At 46.8% G+C, this 21,729-nt stretch overlaps 2 protein-coding genes and 1 non-coding gene across 10 annotated transcripts in view; 1 reads left to right on the top strand and 2 right to left on the bottom strand.

Moving 5' to 3' along the window:
* Positions 1–548: 548 nt before the first annotated feature.
* Positions 549–2,777, bottom strand: LOC119450180 (elongation of very long chain fatty acids protein AAEL008004). The gene has a single exon (XM_037713556.2). It carries the CDS (start codon positions 2,141–2,143, stop codon positions 1,349–1,351), a length of 795 nt encoding a protein of 264 aa, XP_037569484.1. The 5' UTR covers positions 2,144–2,777; the 3' UTR covers positions 549–1,348.
* Positions 2,778–16,736: 13,959 nt separating this feature from the next.
* Positions 16,737–16,809, top strand: Trnat-ugu (transfer RNA threonine (anticodon UGU)). The gene has a single exon. It is a non-coding gene; the product is annotated as a tRNA-Thr (tRNA).
* Positions 16,810–19,576: 2,767 nt separating this feature from the next.
* LOC119450179 (tudor domain-containing protein 7-like) overlaps positions 19,577–21,729 on the bottom strand; it is a 129,095-nt gene continuing 126,942 nt past the window's right edge. For 7 of the 8 annotated variants that reach the window (XM_049665687.1, XM_049665691.1, XM_049665689.1 and 4 more), the window contains one exon: positions 19,577–20,748. The gene's annotated coding sequence lies outside the window, so the exon portion shown is untranslated. The remainder of the gene's footprint in view (positions 20,749–21,729) is intronic. The other variant, XM_049665688.1, reaches the window with a different exon arrangement.

The following is a 21,729-nucleotide window of genomic DNA, read 5'->3' on the forward strand; positions in this document are numbered from 1 at the left end:
GTTATATCGCGAAACTGATTTTACCGCCTTGTTATACTGCACGTTATATCGGTCTAGCCATCGCTGTCACTGTTTCACATTTCAAGTTAAACTGCGGGTTCGTTTTGTTCAAATAATCGCAGTTCTCTGTTAAAGGAGTCAAGGAGAAAGAAGGTTGTGCAGGATAACTGGAAACGGGACAAGTTTGCGGTAACGGGACGGAAGCAAGAAACAGTACTGCGCGCGCACCCTGGGCTACACGGCACTCCATAATGAATCATTGAAACCTCTCAATAGTATGAACGCAACAGTTCTCGCAACAGTGCTCGCGCGGCTTTCCGCTCCAACCAAGATCGCGATCTTTGTCAATAAAAATGACTACTTGATTACAGGAGGCCAAACATGGTCCGTTAGACTGCTATGTTTCCTGTTCAAAGCAGAAACTAAGATAAGCGGAGTGATTTTGCTAAGATAAACGGAGCGATTCGCGAGCAAAACGCGTCTGACGAAGAAAGTTGAGCCACCTGATTTATTGTCCTGAACTTTTACATGCAAGGACTGACACTAATTCCCCCACAGCACCAAAGAAACGATCATCGAGGCCACTTCACTGTTCAAGACACATGATTCAAGAGCACAGCGTTGTTGTCCACCGTGAAAAGCAGAAGCGCAAGGCAAAAAGAAAATACCTCACACAGAGACAGTAAACAACCATGACAACTAATGTTTCGTAGCTGCAGCTGGTTGTGCAATTCATGTTGTTTTGTGGTTTGTGTAGGAAGTCTGCCCAACTATGATCAGCACGGCATAGTTTCGTTCTTCCGACATCTGTTGGCACTGCTACGCTAAGGGGCCCACTTGTGCAGACAGCTTATCGCATCCTTACCCCGGCATCCGGAGGTTCAAAGCCTGGTAGTTTGCACACTCTTCTTTTAATGCGTTAGCAAACCGACCATCCGTAAACTCATGACATATCTTTGAAAACTTGATGCATCATTGGTTCCTGTGAAGATGGCAGCAAGGAATGCATTTGATGAGCAACAGAATGTTCCAACTTGCGACCTTCGAGCTTCGAGAGTGGGCGAGCCATTCGCGTCAACCGTAGTTAACTAGCTTTTGAACAGCTCACTTTCTCATGGGTTGTACGCCGAGCATGCACTGCCACTCATCATGTTCTCATGCAAGACTATTTCGCGGCACTTTGTCAGGTCTGCTTTAATATCACAAAGGTCGATGTCCGAGCTCACAGAGGCCAAAACGCACACAACAATGCGGGACCGTAACGCGATTAAAAAAAAAAAGAAAGAAGAAAGACAGCTGTAGCAGTGGTACTGGTCGCAGCAGGCGCGATAGAAGCGGGGAAGATCACTCAGGCACTCTTCAAGCGTTTCCGGTAGGACTGCACGTAAAAGCGCACGAACATGAAAAAGTAGAAGGCCACTTGACTCATGATGACAAGCACGTGCGCCAAAGGATAGCCGCAGTCGACGAACAAGGGTATTGGCGCGTGAACCAGCATGAAGATGAACTGGGCGATCTGAAGCTGAGTCAAGTAGCGCTTCCACCAAAGGTAGCTCTGGAAGCGTGGTCCCAGCAGCGTCAAGAAGTAGTAGGTGTACATCACGACGTGCACAAATGTGTTCACATGAATCATGAGCAAGGCCTGACCGTCAGGCCCGTAGGTCATGCCGAACCAGCCAGTGAACACGACCAGGACGTGGTGGCCGACGTGTAACACAGAGACGTGCGAGTCCTTTTTGCGGAGTACGAAGAACACAGTGTCCAGGAAGTCGATTATACGAACCATTAAGTACCACCAGAGAAGATCTGCAACTTCGAAGCTGTTCACGGAACCACTGCGATCGAGCCCTTGACAAAAGAAGCTGGCGCCGCCGCCGAAGTGAGTACGGGATCCGATGGCGAACAAGAAGTACACGTTGACCAAGATCATGGCTGCGTTGTGGATCATGATGAGAGGCCGCAGGCATTTGAAAGGCTCTCTCCCCTTCATGAACCTGGGCCCGATGAACTTGACGACGTAGATGTAACACAAAATTACTGTCGCGATGAATGGCACGTTGCCGGCAAGCTTCCAGTTCAGAGTCCGCAGGTCTCGCGGCGGCAACAGCGGGCCCTTGTATAGCTGCGATATCGGGAGGGACATGCTGGCTCCTTTCGTTGTTGTCGTGGCGGGCTCTGATCATCTGGTTGACGGGCTACAAGAGGACGCTCCCTTCGACAGGCGGACCTATGCAGTTTCTCCAGAAGCAGCGACTTGAATTCCCGTTTCTAAGCTGTGCTAAACTTGTCCACGCGAAACTTCTTTCCAGTCCGCGCTCTTCCCATCGAGCGATCAAGGATTCTGGCAGCTCAGTCAGCTTACCGTCATCTTTCACTGGGCAGAAACGGTGTCTTCAAGCGGCAAGCAAGCATCAGCACGGCACGAGTTTCTTGACGGAATCTTCAGGCGGATCGCAGCAGGTGCCTGTGGAGAACAGCGTCCTTGTCTGGTGTTGGAGGGATCGCCTTGCCAGCGGCCGGTCTATTCGCAGCGCCACGGACATTCAAGGCGCGGCCATTGCTCCATGGCTGTCAACGGACACGTCTGGCACGTGGCTCGTACGCAAGCGTAGTGATCGGCGTCTTCTTTCGATCCTTATGTTAGCAGAAATATCGATTGTGGAACGACGCAAGTTTACAAAATAAAAGTTAACCCCTCACAAAAAGAGAGAGAGAAAAAAAAAGAGGTCAGCTCCTACCGTGGCGTTTAGGTTTCATTTCTCCTCCTGAGAAAGTGACACACTGTACTCTTAGAATCGGGCATTTCTTCTTCTTCTTCTGCATGCCGCAGCCGCGCCTTGTCATGCGGCGGCGGCGGCGGGTACGAGCACAACCATCCTTCTTTGGATGACCGTATACGCTCAGTGTTGGTGGTTTCTTATTTATCATTCGTGGGCTGCTGTTTTTAAATGGATGGCGGACCCGACACAGGCGGTCTATTATAGGGTAGGCATTACGAAATTGGAGGCTTCCTAATCAAAGCAGCTAGACCCTATTGAAATCCTGTTGATACGAGTCCACCCTCACCACCGCGCCAGATCTAATCGGATTTGAGCACTGGCGGATCAATGAGAAGGGGGGGAGTCATACTGCCGGCACTTTAGCGTACATAGTACTAATGTGTTGCCATACCCTTCCTATGCAGTAACCTCTCCTTGGTCTGCACCGGTTCCCAAACGACATGTAGCATTCCACGCCTGGGTGAGACATCTGCTCGAGTCCGAGGCATACGTCGAAACGCGACAAAGGTTTGCAAACCAGACACAACAATAATGTGTGGTTCAGCTTCTAAATAATAAATCACGATATGGGAATTTAAGTAACAAAACGAGACTTGAAATGTCCCAGTGTCACACATGGCGATATGGTGATCGACGTTTATCGGTTATTTTCATTATTCTTTCCCGCGCTCCCAGACTATTACAAGGAGACACACAAAACGCGCTGACCATACTACGCCTGACGCTACCAGCACGCCATATTCTTATCTTCCCTGGTAGGCTCGGCATGCAAAGGAGAATCGCGAGTATACCGCGCGCGTAACGTTCACCGCACGGAGGCGAGGCGCGGCCGGCCGGACGCAGCCAAGCTCGTCCGCTGAGTGAATGATCGCGTGTTAGAAGGCGAGGAAAACCGGCGGCCACACTGCATGCACGAAGGGCGAAGCCACAGACAAGAGGAAAGCTCCTCGTACAGGCAGGATGGGATTTTCTAAAGCCACCGATTGTTCGAAGAAGGCATACGACGCAGCTGGTTGCCCGACGACGTTTAAAGCAAAGCTTTCTACGAACAAACTTGTGATGCAAAATAAAAGATAAGAAACAGGAAGAAAGAAGCGCCCCCTGTCTTCCTGCTACTTCTAAACGCATTTTATTTAGCGAAGCAGGTGCACGCTATATGCAACTATATTTACGATGCTGTGCAACTGAGTACGGCGGTATGCTATTAAACACAACGCTAAGGGGTGCTCGATTTTTGTTAATCACGACCATAGAAATCCAACAGGCAAATGAAGCCAAGGAAAGCATAGGGGTAATTAGGAAACTCAGATGGAGAAAATAATGAAGGGAAATGAAAGCGGACAAGATAAATTGTCGCCGAAGGGGACCGACCCACAACCTTCGCATTACGCGTGCGAAGAACCATAGACAACGGCACAATTCGGGATGCGAAAGGTTGGAAGTAAAGGAATAAGCGCGTTGATTTTATTCCCTCCCGCTTATACTATACTCTGTTCACTAACATCAGGAGCGCGTTACCTAAGCGCGAAAAATTGTGCAGTGTCATCGAGTCATCTGGCTCCCAACTTGAGGTATACTGAGACATTCATCGACGACTCTGAGGTGTTGCCTTCTCTTTCTCATTTCGATATATTTAGGCGCGACCGTCAGAATAGACGAGGAAGAGGCGTTCTTAACGCCGCTCATCGCGACTTGTGGTGCACCCCTGTTGCTTTATATTCTCAACACTCGAAATAGCGTTTGCAAGGCCGTCTGTGCCCCCATCGTCATTGGTGCCTGCTACCGCCCGCCTGACTCGGATACGTCTTTAGTCGAATATTTCCGCGACGCCCTGCAGCACATAGCGTCGGATCCACTTATACTCACGCTAGCACCCTGTGTATTCGGCGACCTTAACTTCCCTTCAACTACTTGGTCCAATCCTTCATTGACAATATTAAAATACAACATTGCGAGTAATTTAATCAGGGTTTCTTACAGAACATTTGACTCAAAATTCAAGGCAGGGGAAACAAACTTTATTCGTACACGCACACTATGAAGAAGAAGTGGTTTATTGATTGGAAAATGTGGAGGTCGGCCGGAAAATGCAGTATCTGGCCTGCCACTCTACGTAAGGGAAGGGAAGAGGGGAAGAAAGAGGGTCACAATGGGGGATGATAATGGGAGAAACGAAGTGAAAGAACGCATCGCATAAATATTACAATCACAAGCACGTACACTATGAAAAATAGTTAAATCTGCCCCTACTTAGCAGCAGTGTCTTTCAGCTCAGCTGCTGCCTGAGTTGGACACTCTCCAAGTTCTTCAGGTAACTTTTTAACTTTTCCTTGTAATGATGTCAATCGCTTTCTGGCATGATGGTTAGTAGTGTCTGACTTCATCCAAAGATACACGTTGTGTTAATGTAAAATGGCTGAAACGTATTTATCGCCAGGCTTTCTAGAACCTAGGGCTCGAAAATGGAGCCGTGATGGCTGCGGTGTGAACCAACTAGAGCAAAACAACAAAATGGTGGCACGGCTTGGTCGCTTGATCTAGTTCCACGATGGCAACGGTGATTTAAACAGCCTGTAGTTGGTGGCTGTGGACACGCCGCATTGCCAATCGTTTAGTGAAACTCTCAGAATAAAATACTAGGATCGTTTCCCAGTAGACAATGTCCATGGAGTAGCACGTATGTGCAGTTTGTTACTTTAAAACTGCCTAGTTCCTTCTTATCTATTCTTCCCTCTTGCCCCCCCCCCCCCCCCTTCATATATAGGGTAGCCAACCGAGAATGTCCTCTATTGACTTCCCTACATTTCTCTATCTTGGTACTTTGGATGTTCACAAGTCGCCCCCAATCTCATAGATTTCAAGGAATTCAAGGAGCACATTTATTTTCAATGAGTTCTGAGGGCCCTTGAATCTACAAACCCTGCAATTTTGTTAACACGTGCCGCACATTTAACCTAACTGAAGTTGTAACTTCGTTACTAAAGTACGCACTCATCCAGCATCGTTGACCTGATATTAACGCCCCGTCCCGATAACACAACCTCCTCAGGCTCCTCTCACTTATTACGATGAAATAAGCGACCGCGTAACCATTCAGGGATCCTTTCTATGAAAACACAAACGTTCCCCCCTAGCTACAAAAATGATAACACTTTAGGGAAAAAAAGTAATGTATAGAAATTCCTCATCCGTTGACTTCTCTTCGCGCACCGTTGAATTAAACTGCATGGTCGCCTTCTAAATCGGAGAGGCATAGGCTTATTTAAAAAATATATATTCTTACGGCCTCCGTAAAGGAACGAGCTACATCACCCTGCTCTACTTGTAAGTTAAGAAGGCTCAAAAATAAGAAAAATAGTCATTTCAGGCAAGCTAAATTTTCCGGGGACTCACGCGCGTAGAAGAGGTATCGCACTGCCGCTAAGGTTTTTGACTCTGTTTTAGCTCAAACGAAACATTCTTTCTTCAAATTCACATTGCCTAACTTTTTGCTTACTAACTCCAAACAAACAAAAAAAAAAAAAAACGGAAGGACACAGGTAGTTTGCAGGCAAGCGCCGACTCGCAACTCACTTTACTTCAGGAAAATATTATACATAATTACATATATACCCCGGCTACCAATTCGTCCAGCTTTCAGTTTTTCTACCCTAAACAATTTAGGAAAATTATCAATCTAAAACAAGCTAATATATATAACTTGAAGACGACACCGGTAAACCCGTTCCTAATAATGCAGTAGCGGAAACACTCAATTCTATGTTCTGTTCGGTCTCCACTAAAGAACTCGAAAATGGCCTCCCACATTTCGCACCCTTTGATCACACCATTATGTCAGACATCACATTTTCCCCTGATGATATTACAAGATAATTGACTCATTAAAATTATCCTCATCCACTGGCCCTGGTGGTATCAACTCTTTATTGCCTAGAAATACTAAATGCATAACAAGTTTTATGTCGTCTCATATTTTTTAACAGTCATGTCATGCAACACCCTACCTCACGACTGGAAGTTGGGTAAGATTGTTCCAGTTCCTAAGGAAGGCTCCTCTTACCACCGCCCAGTTTCATCAAGCAGTGTTTGCTCGAAAATCGCGGAGCATGTCATTTACATCCGTACCACCAACCTCCTATATTCCGTTAATTTTTTCAATCCAAGTCAATATGGGTTTCAAATAGGTTTTTCATGAGATACTCAACTCGCACTTTTTCTTCACAACCTTCATACTAACATTGATCAAAACATACCCGTTCACACCCTCTTCATTGATTTTGAAAAGGCATTCGACAAATTTACACATATATGCGCTTGCTATTAAATATTTCATGACTTAACCTACATCCCCTTGTACGAGACTGGATTAAATATTTCCTGAGTAATCGACAGCCGATTCATGCATGAAATGCACTGTGTTGGGTCCACTCCTTTTTCTAATTTACATTAACGACCTGTCCAATAATATTACTTGAAAGATACACCCGTTCGCAGATGACTGCGTCATTCTTTACCCGATCGTTGACGCAACCGATAACCTGGCTCTCCAAAACGATTTACTGAAATTACGTAAATGTTATCTTGACTGGTTAATGCTTGCAATACTAACGAAACATCTTTGGTATATTTGCATAGACTGCGAGACTCCAACGTACAACGTACAACTCTTTTAATGGCAGCGACATCACACCCTTGCGCAAAGTACCCAGGCATTAATATCTCGCACGACACGACTTGGGAAGCGCACATAACCAAGATTACTAAAGACGCTAACCGATCTTTAGGTTACCTCAGACGGAATCTAGCACAGGCCTCCCCTTCTGTAAAACTACTAGCTTACAAAACGCTAATCCAACCCAAATTAGAATATGCTAGCTTTGTCTGGGATCCCGCTGAAGGTTCTAACCGATATTATTGAATTAATACGCGAAACCGCGCCATGAGATACATATATTCTGGCTACTCTTACACTACTCACGCAACTAACAATAAAAAAAGCATATCTGGCAGGTCTTCAAATACGCCGCAAAATTGCAAGGCTTCCCTGTATCATTTTTTTTTTTTTTCATGCCTTACCCAACTGTTCTCTCATGAATCCAGCTCATCACATCTCTCAAGCATCAGCCATATTAAAGCTATATACCCTTCCCGTGCCCGCACCGTCATGCGCCTTTAATTGGTTTTCAAGGCAGTAATCGAGTGGAACAATCTTCAACCCTGCTCATGTCAACCCTGTCAACTTGAAAACCGCCATCGAATCATGCACTTTTTGTCAACATCAGCTAACTTTTTATTGCGATAGCAAATATATGGACACTCCAGGCGCATTTCTTCCGTCGCCGTCGATCGCCATCTGCGTCGACGTGAGGTTCCGTTGAAGTCCAAGGGCGATGAAATCGTTGCCGCGCGCCGTATGTTGTATGTGCGAGTGAAAGCGTGCGAGGTGTGAGCCGGCGAGCGCGGCTCAATCTCGCGCACGAAATGGAGGAAAAAGCGGGGAGGAAGGGCGTGGTCCTCCGTCGCACTTGCGCAAGGCTCGGGGGGAGGGGGGAAGCGCGTTCTATACTCCGGGCGGGTCCCCGTGCGGCCACGCGCGCCCGCCCGGCCCACCCGCCCGGGCCGCCCAATTTGAAAGCCATGTGCGACGGGGACAGAGCCGCCGTGCGCTGTGTTTTCGCGGCTTAATTCGCCTTGATGCGAGAGGCAACACGACGGTTCATTCGCTCGCTGCTGCTGCTGCGCTTCCTCACTCCAGCGTTTTGGCAGCGAGTTTCCGCGGTCATCGAGTGAGATGTGCTCATGTTTGCTTGTGCAGACGTGACACCATGCTTGTTAATTTAGTTAGTATGCCCAAGGTAAATACACCTGGTAGCGAAGCTTCCATAGAAGCCCATACGTTCAAAACATGGCTGCTTATCGGCGGTTCGTGGGGCGTAGCGCCATCTGTGTAGATGACGCTAAGCCCCAAATTGCGTAGAGTGCTCGTCCTTTCGTCGGACGCCAAGCCCGTCGACCAGCGCTGTCACACGAAAACAACTAAAGTAAACAAGTATCTGACGGTCGCAACTCACTACTTTTGACTGCACAGGTTAAGAAACAATAAAACTACCCGCGTCACCTAATTCAGACTAACGTCGACATGCAAAACACCACGAAATGTGAGGGGGGCGTATTGTAACAGGTGAACTTTACGAGCGCGCCTTTCCACACACTCCAAGAGCTGCATTGCAAGTGATAGCGGCGTCAAGGCCCGGCGCTATCGATGGGCGCTCTCACGGTGGGCGGTGAAAAAAAGGTATTTATTGATAATGATCAAGTAAAATAGAGTTGTATCTTTTCTCGCCATGCGTATATAAAATGGATTAAGAACTTTATTTTCATTGAATACATCTAACTGCGTCTCGCTTTAATTAATAAAAAAACTATTTTTTTCTTTCCCTAGTGTTAATTCCCTCCAAACATAGTCGCCCTTCAATCGCTGCTCCGTACTGTACATAGACCATTCCAGGAGTCAGTGCAATAGCACGTTGAACCGCGGCATTTTTTGTTGCTCAATTATAATGCTTTGAAATGCTTTATGGTGATGTTGATATTCATAAACCGTTTTGCGATGCTTTAAAATGCCCTTTAACTGCTTACGATTTCTCTCTGTATGTGATGCTGAAACACTGACCTTCTTGAAAAGTGCACGGGCGAATACCGGAATCGGTGATGTGTTACATACCGACTAACACCACGACCTCCGCCAATGAAATGCAGTGCACATTACAAAACAGCCACTGCACCAACGTACCTCCTCTAAACGAGCAGGGCACCATACGTGCTTCTGGCGTTCCAAATCGCAAGGGCGTGACAGAAATTACAGCTGGGCTACCGGTACTAGTCATGGCGCATTTCCACAGCTGCTTTGCAGTGGCTTTGCCGCCACTGCGAAGTCAACGGGCGTAGAGGAAGCTACCAGTTCAAACGGATGGGAAGCTCTCGCCAGCGCTGTGGCGATTGTGAGCCGCACTCCATTAGCCATTTATCTTAGTGCTACTGAAATACGTGCGACATGTCCGCCACGAGCAAGCTTCACACTATATACCGGCGCTGTGGCCAAGTAGCATCGGACAAACGCTCCGCCTGAGTGTCTTGTAGGAGCTGGGAGTCGTGGTCTCGGAGTCAGGCGTCACACAAAGGGTCGCTCTCTAGCCTACGCCGCCGGTGCGTCTCGTAACGGGTAGCTGACCTACGCTACCGAGGCGTCACACGGAGGCTAAGTGGGCCCACGCCATCGGCCGAGCAGACTTGACGAGGGTTGCTTCGTTCGTGAAGAGTACGAGGTCGAGAGGTAGGGTAAACGGAACAGGGGGTTTATTTACATCGGAAAGGCAAACTTATTTACAGGACATGAGGATACACGTACTGGCCGGAGTACGGAGCGCAGTACATCGTAGCATATCAGCGCTACTACACCTGAGCAGAGTACATCGTTCTGGGAGAGCACCAAGCGACATCTTAGAGCAGAAGGGAGAGCACTCTGTTGCGCCTCGGGGTTGAGTTAAAGTCAGGAATCCGCCAGGGATGGGTACGTCCTGGAGTAGGAGCGAAAGAGAAATGTTTATTTACATATTGAAACAAGTAGTCAGATTCCAGTCAGAGCTCCCAGGCCTCTTTTAAGCAGTTCGTCTTCCCTAGTTCCCTACACCAGGGAATTAGATGACCTTGGTGCGGCCAATCAGAGGCGTCGTATTGTTCACCAAACTCCGCCTCTGATGTCAACCCTCGAAGCAAGGACGAGGCAATCCGGAAACAAGGGGTTCACACTCCTTCCACAAAAGTCGGTGACTTGGTTTCTTGCTCTCCTGTATACGGTCATCTTGCCAGGATCGGGAGAATGGCCTTCGTGCTGATCCCCGCTTCCACGAACGGTGGCGGTTGTGGTCGGTCGCTTCTAAGTGAGCTTCTTTGTCATCGCGTCACTGCCGGTGTCGGGCCGCGTCGCCAGGTAGGAGGCTGCTGATGAAGGGGTTGGCATCGGGGGAAGCACCCAAAGGAAGCGCACTGCCGATTTGGGGCGCTTGTTTGCCCGTCTCGTTCGGTGTCGGGCGATGCTGATGAAAGCGGCTGCCTCGAGGGAAACAACCAAAGTTTGCTCACTTCCGATTTGGCATGCCAGTTTGCCCGTGACGTTTGGAGTGGAGCACTGTCGCCGTCTGGGCGACGCTGATGAAAGCGGCTGCTTCGATGGGAACAACGAAAGAATGCGTTCTGCCGATTCGGGACGCAACAACTCTAGATGAACCGCAAACGTCCGCTTAAATGCGCTCTGTCCTCCCTAGATCCCTAGGCCAGGGAAACCTGCGGGCACACCTTCCTCCAACCGGAGCGTCGAAAGTCAGCGAAGATTTCGCCTTGAAGGCGAGGTAAACGCATAATCACTCCAGCGCCTTTGTTCAATGAACACACTTGGAAAAGTAGCCTCGGGCGTACACGGCTCACTGTCACATAGAACGGAGGGGACGCTCGTAGACGGGAGGTATCACGCTTAACCCAATCTGGCGCGGCTCGGTTTCTGGGATGGCCCAGCCATTAGCGGGTTCGTTTGTCGAACGGCCTTGGCGGCTAGCAGCGGCCGTGGGGAAGCGTCGCACGCACTTTCCCAGGCATTCCTTGGTCCCGCGTCGTGGTCGGCGGCCGGGTGACATCCAGCAGCCACGTATTCGTCGAAACGTGTCTCGCCATGGTATCGCCGTTGGTCTTTCCCGTGGGACGCATTTTCAGCTTCCCGAAACGATAGCCGGAAAGCAAGGTGAACTCGAAGGTGGCTGCCCCCGCTGGCCGATCGTAAGTCTCCACTCGTTAGACGCGTAGGACAAACGCGCGCAAACGTGTGCGATTAGCCCCGTGTGGTTGGGCCTTCCGTTCAATCGCCAATGCGCAAGGCAGGCCTAGCGGCAATGGTCGGCGTGAAGCAGCCGGTTCAATGGTAGTTTGTTTGGTTGACGGAAGAGGAGGGCATTCCAGATGTGTTTGAATCAGAGCAAAACATGCACCGAAAGTTATAACTCTGTAGGCTAACCATGACCTTAGAAAAAGGTTACTGAATGCTCACTTTCTCACCGAGGATCAGATTCGTACCTTTCACCTGTCTTATCGGTGAAGAAGGTACCTTGTTTATACCTAACTGAAACAGCGGGTGCTTTAAGGACAGTATTTGTACACATATACCAATGACAGCCTATTATCATGGCCTTGGCGCTCTTTAGGCACATCTGGTCCTTGCGCCTATAAACTCCAATAATAATCCTCACCATCAGGATTTGTAAAAAATTACTATTACAAACATTCCGGAGAGTGAGGAACGAAAATTACGAACCGCGTTGGTAAGAATTAACTTTGGCTAATGTCCAGAAAAACCATACTATGTAATCTAAATGTCATAGCTCTGTAGAGATCGTTAACATACGGGAGCATTCTTCTTGAAATATTTGCATTTCACATGCAGCGTTGGACTACGTTTTCAGTGCTATGTGTCATAGAGTTAATCTTGACTGATCTTGACGTCGACATATTTGGTGGAAATGGGAGCCATGTTAGATGTAATTTGGGGGCAGCGCTTAAATAGGGGGCAGTTAATACGGATGTGTAAGCAACGTTTATTATGGCGCCTTTGCAGTAGATCACTTGTGCACGCGCTGCAGAGCGTAATGCGTTTTACGAATGTAAATCTACTAACGGGCACAAAAATGAAATGGAGCCCTCGTCACGATCGAGTAATACGTTGGCAATGTTTTGAAGTTTGGGGTTTAATTGAAGGTAATTGAAATTCCTAACGCAACGGCTCGTATTTTTTTTATTTTATTATTTTACCAGCGATTCCAAGTCAGTTTACACTTTTCAGATAAAGCCTGAAAAACCATTTTCAACCGCCCCCCTAGCCACTTCCTTTCAAGCCACAACCACACTAGTTGAGAACAGATGGTGGTGGCAACATTTGAAAACTTTCTTCCGAACACATTTTTTGAAAAGACTACCTTCTTTTCGCACCCTCTCGGACTTTTCTGCTGTGTGGCCGAATAGTTCATCAAAACAAGAAATGAATTATGTGCCCGATGATGGGATCTAAACTCGATCCCCCGGCTGTTGTTGACCTGAGTGGTTGTGGCGCATACCCACAGTGGGGATTGGCCATGAATCGGGTGGTTATATTCGGTGTATAAAAACAAGGGAATTAACGATTAGAACACTGGAGTTCAGAAAGGAAGATTTTGTGAGAGGAGAAAAAAATAATTAATAATAGGTTAAAAAAGAAATAACGAATAAAAGAAAACTATGGTAGGAAGGGTGACAATAAGTTTAGCATGGTAATCGATTTGATTCAATCAGATCCCCCGGCTCAACAGTGATGCTTTAACCATTTTTCTTTTCTTTTTTTGCACGGACACACACGCGCCAGCTTACTTTCGGCCAGAAAGCAGCAATTAAATGGTGGTAAACTTACATTTGGTTAACCGCTTCACGAAAGCATCGCTTCACATACATTCCAAGATGTGCGTTGGACCTGCATATGTTTTTTTTAACCCTTGCACATACGCGCTTAGAGCAAGGGCACTACTTTACCTCGATCCCATCCACCGTCCGTCGACGCGGCCCGTAGAAACTGGGGGTTTAATGACTACTAAGTGGTTCGTTAAGAGAAAAGGAAAGGTTGGCGCTATCTTCTGCAGCCCTTGAGGGAGCACGGCAGCTAGCTAATCTCATGAGAAGCGAACATTGGCGGCGAGGGGAAAAGGCGGAGCGCTATCTCGCCAATTCCCGCGGTCCTCGGCAAAATATGGCTGCCACCTACAAGCGCTAGTGATCCAGGGAGCTAAGATATAATGCCTTCAGTATACACTTTAATGGTGATGATAACTATACCCGTTTCACAGTGCAACGGTTTTTGAAGTTGTTGGAGCGATTTGTCATGCCGACACATTGCAAGATGTGCGTTGCATCTGCACAATTTTTTTTTAACCCTTGCACATACGCGCGCTTAGAGCAATGGCACTTCACCTCGATTTAAACTTAATTTAACGAACGAGAGACTAGCCTATAAATATGTGCGGGGTTCCCAGCACCTTACAACCTTCTTAGAGGGTACAAGCGGCTCATAGCCGCACTGAAACGGAGCAATAACAGGTATTCGATGCCTCAGATGTGCGGGGTCGTTCGCGCGCAAGCACTGAAGGAAGCAGCTTGTCCTTTATTCCCGTCTGAAAAGACTATATAGATAACACGTGGAACTAGTAATTCCCAGTAAGCGCGAGTGATGTGCTCGCGTTGATTACGTCCCTGCCCTTCGTACACACCACCCGTCGCTACTACCGATTGAATGATTTAGAGGCACTTTAGAATTTGGCGATTTGGAAACATTCATAAATTTTACGTTACTTATTTTAAAGCAAAAGTTCTTAGGCTTAACAAGACGGTGCGTCAGGCCCATTTCAGGAAGCTGAATCACATGAGATCCACGATTAGTCTGTAGAGGGTGACCACACGAAAAACGAAGCATATAGGCGCCTGCAAATGAAGCCTGTAGTTTGTAAGCAACAAGTGATGCAAGGATTGGGGCAATGGGAAGCATAGAGAACAATGCAAATCTGTTAATGACCAGCTATTTTGCACAGTTTTGCTATGCACTCGTTCCAGCTGGCTCTTGTTAACGAGAATTGTCCTACTGTTAAACAACACTCGTTAACAAGGGCCAGCTGGAACGAGTGCTGTTTAACAGTAGGACAATTGTCCTACTGTTACCACTTCGCACTATATACCAAACGCAGCAATTAAAACGATCAAGGGGTGGTTGTGTCCGTAGTAGTAGCACCTGAACCAGTAGCGCACACAGGATCCCTGTCAGGGAGGGGGGGGGGGGGGGGTGAATTTGTGTGTGTGTGGGGGGGGGGGGGGGGCGGAGGGGGTGCAAGCACCTCGCATAATATGCAATTTCCTTTCTTCAGCCAGAGGAATCCAACAGCAAATAAAATGCGTAATAATTATAATAATGGCACCAAGCATGATCACGATGTTTATTTCTTCAGCATTTTACTCAAAGTAATTTAAGAGTGGATGAATAAATACCAGAAAATGATAGAGTGTTTTTGTTAATCAGGTAAATTCGACCTCAAACCACCTCCCGAATTGTAATGACAATGTGAACAGAGCACTGTAGGTCCACGTTGGACTGGTGGGGCTAGCCGCGTGCGGGGGGGGGGGGGGGGGGTTAGAACCCCGAACCCCCCCCCCCCCCCCCCTCGTCGGTGCGCCACTGACCTGAACATGCTTCAAATGGTTCAGGAACTGGGTAGAAAGCCCAAATTTGAACAGATATAGTACAGTGTGTTTACAAATTGATCGCATATTAACAAGCTGGGGTAGTTAGGATGGTTACAACTTATTACTGAAATGAAGCCAGCTGCGCTGCTGGAGGAGCAGCAGCCAGGCGGCAAAAGAGAAGTGGCATCTGCAAAAAAACTACATTTAAACGAAACAAGTGACGACGCCATGGATGGCCACAGGACGTTTTGTTGACAAGATGCGCTGCTTGTGACGAAAGGAATACAGCGCCACATCATGCACCGTCTCTTACAGATACTTTCGTTAACCTCTGCTTTTCACCTCTTCTCTCTTAGTGCCATCTCTTCTGACCAGCTCATGATGTGTGTTCTGTCGACAGCTGCTTCAGTCTCTCACACCTTTTGCTTCTGCTGTGCTCCCTGCTCGACCAGATGAGACTTAAGAGGTCTCCATATTGGGGGAAGGGAAATGCAGTTGCGCTGACGGCCTAATTCCTCTGGGTACAGAACGCTATGGCGCTGCTGTTGCAGCATTTCATGCAAGCCGCTCCCAGTTACACATATTTTGTTTTATGAAGCCACGAGAAATAAGACTGAAAAATGAATGTGCACCAAGCACCTCTTCTTTGTGTTGCATCCAAGCATGCTCTTCTACCACCAAGGCAAAACTACTTGTGTAGTTTTGGTATTTCTAAATGTCCCCCTGCAATTTAATTGGCACCTGGATGGATAATTGCTTTAGGCACCTGCTAAATGGGTCTTATTTTAGGAACAATGAACGAATACAGACATATTAACATGCAGTTGGTTCTATCTGTGTAGGGGACCATATAGTCCTATAACAATGTACAGAGAGATTTTGTTTTTGACAACTCCAGTAATTCCATATAGATGTTTGGCACCCTACAAAGTTTGCTTCACTATTCATCTAACAGGCCACATTTTTGTTTCGCATGGTTTTGCAATTACAGGGGTGGGACTGCCCAAAGTCATTTTTGGAGCAATTTCTGGAGCAAGGAAAATTGCGTTTTGGAGCGGCTTGGAGCAGACAAAATTGCATTTTGGAGCAGCTTGGAGCAGAGTAAATTTCCTTTTGGAGCAACTTGGAGCAGACCAATCTGAATTTTGATAAAATAATGGAATATGGCAGCGCACTTCAAAACGATGAAACAGAGAATAACCAAACACAAAGCGCGTAGTAGAAGCAGGCTTGGTAGCTATAGCGTACTAGAATATGGAAGAGTGCGTCGAGCGGCTTTCACTTTCATTTCCCTTTTCTTCATTTTTTTCTACATTCCAATTTCAACTACACTTAATTTCCCCGATGCTTTCCTTGGCTTCGTTGTCTGTTGGTTTTAAGTGGTTATGACTAATAAAATCGAGCCCCTCGGTTCCCGTTCTTCTTTTGTATTTCATTACGAGGGTCTCGAATCTGGCAGCCTTGATGTCATTAGGTAGCATGCGAGGGTTTATTAGCCACGTGCCTGCTCTCCCAAGATCACGTGTATCGTGACGCCATCGGGCTAAAAAGGATGTTCCACATCCGCCCACCATGGTTCTGAGTGGCGCTGGCTAACACTCCTAGGGTTAGATCTAGTAAACATAAATACCCAAGTTAGTGGACTAATTGATGGCCGTCGCCGTAGCACAATTGGTAGTGCATCGCACGTGTAATGCGGAGGTTGTGGGTTCGGCTCCCGCCGGCGACATCTTTTCGTCCACTTTCATTTCCCTTTTCATGATTTTTTTCTACATTCCAATTTCAACCACACTTAATTTCCCCGATGCTTTCCTTGACTTCGTTGTCTAGCTGTTGGCTTTATGTGGTTACGACTAATAAAATCGAGCCCCTCGGTTCCCGTTCTTCTTTCGTATAACTATACAGGGTGTTTCAGCGAACACTTTCAAAAATTCTTAAAAGTTGCCCGTGGCGGATAGCCCAATTCTAGTTAATTAGCTGGTCTACTGGACGAGGCGGGCATTATTTGCGCAAAAAATTGAAATGCATAATCGACTAATTAACAAAAATTCAATAAGTTTTTAACTAATTACCTGATGGCCCATATTGCAATTTACAAATTGTAGCCGTGGAGTTCGCAAGGCGGATCCACTTGGAATTAATTGTCTGGATGACACCAGTTTCGAGATATCAATTCCCGAACTTTGCGGAGAAATGCATTGGCGTTCCAGGTAATTTTGTGCTTTAATGTATAAAGCGACGTGTTGTTAAGAAACTAACTGGAACATCAATGCATTTCTCCGCAAAGTTCGGGAATTAATATCTCGAAACTGGTGTCATCCCGAGAATTCGTTCCAAGTGGATCCGCGATGCGAACTCCACGGCTACAATTTGTAAATAGCAATATGGGCCATCAGGTAATTATGCATTTCAATTTTTTGCGCAAATAATGCCCGCCTCGTCCAGTAGACCAGCTAATTAACTAGAATTGGGCTATCCGCCACGGGCAACCTCAAATAAATTTTGAAAGTGTTCGCTGAAACACCCTGTATATTCCCGAGCCAACGCTCATGAATGATAGAGGAAAATGTTCTCCAATCGACGCGCTAACATAATTTCTGGGTCACCATATGTCACCGCAGACCCAGAGAGCCGCTATCAACCCTGGGTTGTCTTTATTGCGATAACAGTTATATGGACACTCCAGGCGCATTTCTGCCGTCGTCGTCGCCGTGATGTTTTGTGTAAAGTCCAGGGGCCGTATTCTGAAACGTTCGCCTAGGCGAAATTTCTTTTTTCGCTTTCAGGCGTGCGCGCTGATTGGCTGGTTGAGCAAAATTGAATGACGTCGGGCTCAACCACCCAATCAGCTCAAAGCGTTCGAGGGTGAGCCGACGATGGCGGCTCAATCTCGCGCGCGCAAGAGGAGGAAAGGGGAGAGGAAGCGCGCCGTTTTCGGTCGCGCGCAAGGACCGTGGGAGCAGGAAAGAGAAGTGAGGGGGGGGAGAGGGTGGGCGTTCTCCGGCGTCTGCTGCGTATGGCGCGGCAGCGCGGGCCCCATCTTGAAAGTGATCTGCGATGGGTACATAGTGAGTGCGAGTGCTCACAGCTTTCGTTCGGGCTGGTTTTTTTTTTTTTTTTTTTTTTTTTTTTTTTTTTGCCGCTTAGTTTGCGTTGAAGCAAGAGGCCGGGAGGGGGCCCGGGCGGGGCGGCGTTGTACTCTGACAGCAATTAACTGCGGATTGTGCGGCTGCCCGTGGCCTATCTTGAAAGCAATCTGCGTTAGGGGCAGTGTCTAAGTGCGCGGACGGCTCATACCTTTTATAGGGACTGAGGTTAGGCCAACTATAACAATGCGTGAGTCGGCGAACGAAAGAACAAGGAACCGTTCAGGCCGATGGCAGGAGCAGAAGAAACTATTTTTTTTCCTTCTATTTTTCTAACTTCGCAGCACGAGGAACGAGACACATGCGCATGCACCCGAGTGCGCCATAAATAAAATGCGGCCGATGAAGACGATGGTAGCTAGACCTTTGTACGTGCTGGGTTCTGGTTCTCGCCGCTCAGTTTGCGTTGAAGCAATAGACAGCACGAAGGTCACTTCGCTCACTGCTGCAGCCGCGCTTTCTCAATCCAGCGTTTAGACAGCGAGTTTCCGCGGTCATCGAGTGGTGAGATGTGTTCATGTTTGCTTGTACGCGCGTGACACCATGCTTGTTAATTTAGTTAGTAAGCGAACGTTTACTAGTTTATACGGCCGATAAAACAACTATCCTTACTTCGCATAGCTGTATACTAATTTGCTATCACAATCGATGCTTCACCTTTCGGGCGACACTGCGACTTATTGCAAATCCGCCTATATGCCTTCGCGATAGGTCAAAATGGCTCAGGCCTCGCCAACAGATTGGAATATTTTTACGGTATACTGGCCCTGGGGACAGAGACGCCCGACCACTGAACCCACTGCAGCGCGCGCCTCCCTAATATCTAGTTCGGTCGCAGTGCCCTCAGCCTACTTTTTGTTGCTTTGAGCCTCAGCTATGGAGCGCCACGCCGCTCAGCCCATTCAATCATAGTCTAGTACTCTAAATACAGCCGCCCTGGCCATTCCAAGAGCAGCGACAACAGCCGGAAGTGGCCGCGCGCGCGCGCCGGCCACTTACCGGAAGTGCCGAAAAGCACAATGTTATAAGCGTGAAAATCACGAGAAACTGCGAGGGAGGCGCCGTGGCGCGGTCTGCGGAACGTCAACGGCCGCAGTCTTTTTCTGAGAACAAATCTGCTCGCTGTTCGCGGCTACTACCGGAGCACACATGCCGAAGCCGTTCTGGCGCAGCGTGGCGCAATTTCGGTCAATTTTCTGTGTTTGGCACAGTTTGGCGCAGGGATCAGCGTTTGTATCAAAATGGCGCAATTGGCGCAGGAGTCCCACCCCTGCAATTGCAATGCCACTAGATGTGCCATACAAGTGGACTGTTTTGTAAATGCCATAATAATACATCACACATTCCATATGCTGTGATCAACAGAAGTCTTTAATTTTGTGAACTAAATAAACTTTGCATCAATGTGAACAACAAATCATCAGACTTCTGGGAAAAATAATAGTGGGAAGGGGCACACCAACAACATGAGCTTAATGAAGAAAAAGAAAAAAAGAGAGAGAGAGAGACAATGATAGCAGCAACATCATTTTTATGCAGGTGCTTCTTACTTGTATTTGTACTTTGAAACAGAGTTGCTCACGGCTGCAAATGTGTCCAGGAAAAGAAAAAAAAAGTGTGAACTTTATTTACCTGTATCATGTTGAAAGCTTCACACTTCAAACACCCCACAAGAGCATTAGTTTCAGTTAACATTTCTCAAGCGCACTGCTACTACCACATCACTTCAAAGAACCATTGTACTAGCAGTTTTGTCAACATATCACAAATTCCCGCATCCTATTGCCAGGACAATAAAGACAGGGCAGGAAGTTATCACCGATATATTACTGGTCAACAAAGACAAAACTCAACAAACGCAATAACATTGTCACTGCCTCTACTCTGGTCACACTAGGGGACAAAGAAAAAAAAAGGACAGCAAAATGTTACAAAATGGGAATGTATTATTATATTACTATGAAAATGCTGAGTGAAAAAAAAATCTTGCCAAAAAACAAAAATTAAGCCGGAAAAGCACTGGAGATGCATTCACGGGGGCACAGGCCCTGTGAGTGGTCATACACTGCAAAGCAACTCTCAAGGGTGCTGAAGTTGTGACCCTATTAAAAAAATGCATGAATACAACAACAATACTGAAGTCTCAACACATAACAGGGGCAAAGCCCGCTACAAGCCTGCCACAAAGGCTAAAACGACATTGTGGCTACAACTGACGACGTGCAAGTGTTCAACGAGACGACTCCACTAATCCGAGTCAGGGTGAAGGGCATCTCGCTCGCCAGCTTACTCTCACGCACAGTGCTAAAAGAGAGACGAAACAATGCCTATTTAAACACACACACATGTATGCACACAGAAGGAAGAGAAAGAAATAAACTGGCGGAATGACGTAAAAAAAAAAAAGTCAAGTTCTTGAGTCTTTCTTGTCCAGGGCTGCTGAGCTTCATGTTGATTCAATGGCTTGCCCTTCTTTGCATTATCTGGCAATGAAGATGAGAGAAGCATTTGCAGAAAAGAGTCTGCAGAAAAAAAGACAATGTCTGAACATCAACAACCAGTATCCCTTTAACTCCCAACAGTAAAATATTCTTTAGAACTACCAGAAACCCTTAGATACAATCCTGTTTGTTGCATATTGAATTCAGTCAAGAATGTTAAATACAGTAGATCTTCCTTAAGGTATGTCACCACCTTCTTGGAAATATTCGTATATTTTGACCCTAAACTGATTCCTTTGTGTCTGCCTTCAGAAGGGTTGTTTAAAAAGACCCTTGAAGTGAGTTTGATAAAAAAATTAAAACTGATTACAACTGAAGTAAGAAAATTGCTCAAAATATGCCCATTACGCCAGGGTTCATAACTACCGATCCTACCATATGAAAATAAAATGGCTTGGCAGCAATATAGGTCTATATGTAGGCTGTGCGATGAACTAGGATCTTTACGCTGCCATCAGTATTAAGAATTTTACCGCCGAAAAACCAAAAGTGTATTTTAAGGTCGCATTTCAAGTGAAATTCTATAACATCAAAAGTTATTCATGGTTTTCAATAATCCTAGTTCATTGCACAGCTTAATGTTGAAGAAGCATGGGAAGTTTCATTGAAAAATATTGGTTTATTGAAAAGTTACGACCTTTTGCGCAACAAAAAACAAATGAAAATGAAGTTTAGAGAAAAACACAAATTAAGTTTTCCAAGCACTTAATATACATCAAGGGAAGGTCGTGGGAGACTAAAAGCCACCTGGCTCATAGGTGGGTCCCTTCTTAGCTGCCACGAGCTCAACTTTACATCGTTTTATAGCTCGCAGTTTTTTTAGGGCTTGTTTTTTGTCAACTGTCGACTGACGGTCAGCATTCTTCACGAGTGTCCGGTCGCTGCTGAGGCAAGCTACTGTGGTGTAATACATATCATAGATATTTTAACAGCTAGGACATTTAAAGTGACAAAAGGATAGCTTTCAGAAAGACAGAACAACACGCGGCAGCAGTGTAAATA

This window comes from Dermacentor silvarum, chromosome 4 (assembly GCF_013339745.2).
Source record: "Dermacentor silvarum isolate Dsil-2018 chromosome 4, BIME_Dsil_1.4, whole genome shotgun sequence".
NCBI classification, from domain to species: domain Eukaryota; kingdom Metazoa; phylum Arthropoda; class Arachnida; order Ixodida; family Ixodidae; genus Dermacentor; species Dermacentor silvarum.